At 41.1% G+C, this 6,797-nt stretch overlaps 1 protein-coding gene across 4 annotated transcripts in view; it reads right to left on the minus strand.

Moving 5' to 3' along the window:
• Positions 1–997: 997 nt before the first annotated feature.
• LOC126927600 (6-phosphofructo-2-kinase/fructose-2,6-bisphosphatase-like) overlaps positions 998–6,797 on the minus strand; it is a 136,610-nt gene continuing 130,810 nt past the window's right edge. For 3 of the 4 annotated variants that reach the window (XM_050743657.1, XM_050743655.1, XM_050743656.1), the window contains exon 4: positions 998–3,545. In XM_050743657.1, coding sequence (XP_050599614.1) covers positions 3,117–3,545 — 429 coding nt within the window. In that variant the 3' untranslated portion in view covers positions 998–3,116. The remainder of the gene's footprint in view (positions 3,546–6,797) is intronic. The other variant, XM_050743654.1, reaches the window with a different exon arrangement.

Consider the following 6,797-nt stretch of genomic DNA (forward strand, 5'->3'; position numbering starts at 1 on the left):
GTAGTTATGATATTAGCAAACAATTTTTTAAATATTGTTTTTGTAATGTAAAGAAGGCAGAACCGTACAAAGTATAGAATCAAAACATAATGGACGTGGAAATCGATATTTTTACTGATTTTGATTTTTTGTTACTATCATAGAAAATAATAATTCTTTAAAATTGGTTTACAAACCGGAATCGATATGTAACAGTTTTCGTGCCTCGTTCTGCCTTTTTACGTTTTTACAGTTAATTCAACCAGACACAAAGTTAACACCTAGAACTTTTCGTCAGGTGAGTCCAGCAGCGAGGAAGACCTGACAAATGAAGTCCTTCGCAAAGTGTTCGAGAATCTTCCCGGAACACCCGACTCCGTTGAAACAATCATGAACCGAGTGACTAACAGCAAATTAAATAAGCCTCAATTCGACGCGATTCACGGTAAAAAGATTCAACTGTTGGGTTATGACACCTGTCGCAGAGCTACAGTGGGGTTCATGAAGAATGTTGTTCCCGAAACGAAATGGGATGTAAACTCGAAGTCGTCTCAATCGAATTACTCTGCCTTTCGTCTGGGGATTTATTCGAGGAACGAGCCGAGAATGGCGCATTGTAGAACTGGTTTATGGAAAAGTACTTCGTCTCACGACCAGGAGATTCAAGACAGAATGCTGAGAAGCTTGGACCTCCATTTGGCGAGTAAACAAAGAGATTATACTGCCAAATTGATACTGGGGATTATACTGCCAAATGGATACTCGGGCATTTAAAATGGATACTGACGGGATTTTATTGAATCTCGTCGTTTCTCATTGAAACAATGGTGAAACTTTATGAAATATTTGTACTTTTGCTGATTTTTTAAGATTTGTGGTTAAGACTTTGTCTAAGCTTCCATCAGGGTCTTGAATAGTAAACTGCGAATATTTATTCAAATTCATATTTTTATGGATACTGCTGAAGGAATGCAACCTAAGCAGAAACTTGCTTTACTAAATATTCTAACGACTACTCTATTTTGCGTACTTTATATATTTTTGCATATTACGTACGTTCATAAGTTTCTCACAAATGCATGTTCGCAGTTTACTTGATAATCACTTTTTATCTAGTCAAACTTATTCAAAGCTGTACCTGTTTCTATTGAATCATTCTAGTCATACACACGAGTCATTGAATGTTAATTGCGGAAGTTATGTTAGGCCTACACGGCCTAGAGTCTCCTACCGCTCTCACAGTATTCAGAAGTCCGACAGCTCCTACAGCTCTCAAGGGCCTAGAGCTCCTATAGCTCTTCTTCTCTCATCTAAGAATAATCCTTCTTTTCGTTATCTGTATCTTAATCAACGGCGTTACTACTTTGTGTGATTGTATAAAGTGTTGGAAATATACATTATTATAACTCTGTGACTCCCAGTGTTATACCGCAACAACTATCCCGATTATTCTAACCGAAATACGGGGATCGAACTATTCGTGGTGTTGATTATTCTAATCGTAACGGGAATTTACGATTCCCGTTGACGCGTATTCTAACGACCGCGTCTCCCCGCGATAGCTCGAAAATACAATACACAATTAAAAAACAAACAAACAAAGGAGTTTAAAAGGTATTAATACGACTTAACATTTAGAACGCTGTATAATTTTTTATGTCGATTCCCGCATAGCAAAAGAGAAAAGAAAGAACGCCAGAATGTTCAGCAATGAATGGACTAGATAACTTGTGCCATTTGTATACTTGTATAGAAAATTAATTTGCCCTCTGCCGTACTTAGTTCATCTCAGAATAAATTAGTTCCGTAAGGCTTATTTATTTTTTATTCTATTCACATTTTACGAATCCTCGAGCTTGTTCTGGATAAATAGATTGCTCGGAGATTTCCACGTGATGCCTAATAAAATATTATGCATGTTTATGCGGTCCACGAGATAGAATATAACTCTAAGTGAAACGTAACAGTATATCGACAGAAGCAGGCACCATTCGATATCGATTTTTTTCTTTCTTAATCGCCTCTGTTGATTATTTCTCGCGCTTTCCTTCTTAGAGAAAAATACTTTGCTCGAATGTTTGACATTTCTTAATGAGACCGTAGCACAGTATACCGCTAATTTTGTGCGTAGAAATATACATCTATCGTTCGAACACTCATACACACTCGAAAAATACAATATTCGTTATTTCTTTGTTAACAATGATATCAGGTCCGTTTTATAGTCAAACTTTATATAACGCTACGATATAGTATCTTTCAATTGTACTTTACAGTAATAAAAATCCTAATATCGTCCAAATCTCAAGGCTTACAATCGTTGTGCTAGGAACTAGGCAAACGAAAATACATAAATCTAAAATTCTATCACCTATAAATAGTACAATACTAAAAAAACTGTCTTTCGTGTGTTCGTTGTATATATTATATCAATATTTTGAAATAGAATTTAATACGAAAGACATGTTTCGCATTCCTACAATTTAAAAGATTGCCTGTCTTTCTGAATTTTACGATGTACAATTAAAATATTTCTTGCGATAGTCATCTGCGACATATTAGAGTTAATGTAACATTTGACTTGTATGTGATTATTAAAATTAAACTGCTTAAACATAACGTATAGAGGGCTCCAGCAGCAGGATACTAAATTATTGCCAATGGGAACAGAATCAACGAGGAAAAACATGACAATCGGAGTACATCCCGCGAAGGTAACGGAACTCGACGATAAACAAGTCAAAGTTGAAACGACCTAAGTTTCTCGGGATTCATGAGAAAATTCATGAGAATATTTCAGAAATAAATTTCCAGTATCGATAACGATTATTTGAATTTACATGTCGTTTCTTTCACGCGATCTATCCAATCTATTTATCTAGAATTGACTCCGATATCATCATCTTCCGTCTCATCGAATCTGTATTTCTTAAAGATACCTTAAAGCGATCTACTTATACATATATACGTACTAAAAATATATTCAATCCATACTTGCATGATATTTCAAATCTTCATCCCCTGCCTGAATTCAAAAGCAAAAATATTCCAAGAAGACATCACTGCTGAAAGCTCCAGGGGTTACAAACAAACAGACATCGAATTTTCGACGTAATCGTGGATCTCCGAGCGGTTTCTCAGTGTTGTTGTACGGGAGTGGGTCCGCTGCCAAGATTTCGCCAAGGATCCGGTATGTCGAAATGTGCTGGGACTGTGAGCAGAGCATCGTCCGCGGTTCTGTCCGCGCTACAATTATTCGGCTTCACGCGAATCGTGTTTACGCACTCTATGGGTAACTTGAAGAAGTCCACCTTGTAATTGTAACCCTGGCTGCTGATTCGGATGACGGTATGCAGTGGCACCTCAGCGTAAGGCACCTCTTCCGGTTTTTTATCTGTGAAAACGCCAATGATGCAGCGCAGAATAGCTTGATGAGACACGACCAAGATGTTGTTGGATCTCTGTAATTCAGCAATAACCGGTTCCACGCGGTGCATGGCGTCGATGTAGCTTTCTCCCCATGGATAACGATAGCGCAGCTTATCTTGATCGCGCCATGCAAATTCCTACGCAAAAGCATTGATTTAGAGATCTAGAAGGTATATACGCTATCTATGTACTATATACTAAAGTATATAGACTTTTGCCTAAGTCATGGAATGGTTCGTACATCGAGGTCCTCAAAGCATTAAAACCTAGCTTATGCAAAGTCAGGGAACAATGGCTGATTTTAAACATAAGCTTTAATAAAGTAGACCTGCGATATAATATTCAAATCATGGTATGATTTAAGTTTCGTTATAGTACACGGTTAATAAGTACACATCAACTTCGTATTGTAATTATAATTGTTACGCCGCGCAACACATCTGCACGCCATCCCGCGCGGCTTGCCAACCAACGGTCTACCTGTCGTCCTTCTAACACTCCATAGGCCCAAGGACCCACTATAAAGTTGCAATTCTAGCTGCATTGTTCGCACACATGGTCTAAGCACATCTGTTTGCCAGAAAAGACTTTCTAATTTCAGAAGTGTTTTCGGCCGGTTTTTAGAAAGGTCCTTGGGTTTATTATGTGCTCTTAAGAATAACGAAGAAAGCGGAGATATACCTAACCGAAAATCTGAGTTTCCCTATAAACAATGTCGCCTAGGACCCAAGTTGGTAGGAGGTTTCTTCCTCCTCTCTTCCTTCCTAACATTGGTCCCAACCAATCGACATCGCGGATTATTTCCCTCACTTTACTAACTGAAAATGTAAGCAACGAATCCGCGTTCTTCGTTCAAAGGGCACACCCATACCAAGCTTTCCTCCGCATTCACATTAGAATCAGTTCGCTGTCGAGTGCCGAAGCGTGCAGGCGTGCCTCTAGTGCCCAGTGAAGTTCGAAAACAACACGTGTCGCCCAACCGTCGAAAGTGAACACAACGTGCTCCTATCTTCCCAAGTGTTTCCTATCCGCCAGAGAGAAGAAAAGCCTACGCACCTAACCCCAACCCGATCCCTGCCGCATAGCCTCACGACTAGTTATTCATATTGAAATAGCTAGCTCGATGATGGCCCAACAATCACGACCAGGCTCGCCTGTCCAAACCCATCACTACCCCGCGCTACTCCCCCCGTGGCAGAAATTCTGCATATCCCCCCGTGCCAACGACGCCAATAAGGCGAAAAAACGCAAAACCGAACCAGCAGACACAAACTCGAACGGACATCCACCAACGCAAATTAACACCCACAACAGGTTCGCAATTTTGGAATCCACCAACGATGCCATGGAAACCGCAGGCTCACCACTTAACCACCACGCACAGAGACGCTCCCCTCCCCCACCAATATTTATTAACGATATCATCGACATCCAGACAATGACCAAGTCCTTAGAGAGAGATATCTCCAAGGAGGACTATAACCTGAAGATAACCAACAATCAGGTAAAAATTCTGCCTACGAATCCAGAAGCTTACAGGAAGCTCACCAAGACACTCAGGGCCCTGAACGCCAACTTCCACACCTAGCAACTCAAAGAAGAAAGACCTTTTCGGGTGGTGCTACGAAACATCCACCACTCCGCAGACATCGACGAACTAAAAATAGAACTATCGAAACTCGGCCACGAAGTCACCAATGTCAGCAACATAAGGCATAGAGTCACAAAAGACCCGCTATCCCTATTTTTCATTGATTTAAAACAGAAACCAAACAACAAGGAAATCTACAATATCAGTCGCATAATGAACGTCATCGTTAAATTTGAACCACCGCAAACCAAAAAGGAGATAGTCCAATGCAAAAGGTGCCAAAGATATGGGCACACACAGAAATACTGCAACCACACCTTCCGCTGCGTCAAATGTGCAGGTACACACCCCACCGACCAGTGCAGGAAATCACCGAAAACCCCAGCGAAGTGCATCCACTGTCAAGGTGATCATCCTGCCAACTACAAAGGCTGCTCAGCCTACAAAACTCTGTACTCAAGCAAATACCCCAAACTTAGAACAAAAGAGGAAAATTACCAAACACCCAGCTCGCCGAAATCCACCGTTATCCCAATCCCCCCAACCAATCAAACACCCAGCCCTATCAAACTCACCACTCCCTCAAACTCCTATGCCCAAGCGGTACAAGGCACTCAAAATAAACCAAATAGCCACAGGGATCCTCCCCAAAATAGTGCCCCCACCTCACCTAACACAGACAACGTCTCTAGACTTGAAAAGCTAATAGAGAAACAATCAGAGCAAATAAACAATTTGCTATCGCTATTAACAATCATAATGGAAAAATTAATACGCCCAGACACAAAATAAAACCAAGACGCATAGCTCTGTGGAACGCCAATGGTCTAGCGCAACGCAAACTTGAGCTAGAACTCTTCCTAAAACACCAGCTAATCGACATAATGCTCATATCTGAAACCCACTTCACCGACAAAAACTACCTGAACATAAACGGATACAAGTTCTACCATACCCAACACCCCAGCGGAAAGGCCCACGGCGGCACCGGAATCATAATCAAAGCAAACATCAAGCACTACGAACTTCCACCATTCCAGAAAGACTACCTCCAAGCAACAAACGTAGCAATAGAAGACTATCATGGTACAATCACCACCTCAGCTGTATACTGCCCTCCCAGACACTCCATCGCCAAAGAATACTTCGACCACTTCCTGGACACCCTGGGCAACAGATATATAGCCGGAGGAGACTATAACGCTAAACACACCCAATGGGGTAGCAGACTGGTTACAGTAAGAGGCAAAAACCTCCTCAACAGCATAATAACCAACAACCTCAACTACCTTACCACATACGAACCCACACACTGGCCCACCGACACAAACAAAATACCCGATCTCCTTGATTTCTTCATAACCAAAAATATCTCGCCAAGACACGTCCAAATCAATTCCTCGGCCGATCTCTCCTCTGATCATTACCCCGTGATAGTAACAGTCAGTTCAACCATCATCGAGAATACACCTAATGGCTCCATTCATAACCAACACACCAACTGGCAGCTCTTTAGAGAAGTCTTTACCCGCACAACTTCAGCCTCAACCTCACTAAAAACCAATGACGAAATCGAAGCAGCCACGGAATACCTAAATGCGAGCATAATAAACGCTATCCGCGTCTCCACACCGGCAAAAACGTCCATCAGCAATCACGAATACCCCCAGTACATATTAAAAAAAAATAGCAGAAAAACGTAGACTAAGAAGGATATGGCAGACCCATAGAACACCGGAGGACAAACGCAAACTAAATAACGCAACTAGAAAACTATCCAAAACCATAAAGAACTACA

The sequence above is a fragment of the Bombus affinis genome, unplaced genomic scaffold (genome assembly GCF_024516045.1).
Source record: "Bombus affinis isolate iyBomAffi1 unplaced genomic scaffold, iyBomAffi1.2 ctg00000166.1, whole genome shotgun sequence".
Classification (NCBI taxonomy): Eukaryota; Metazoa; Arthropoda; class Insecta; order Hymenoptera; family Apidae; genus Bombus; species Bombus affinis.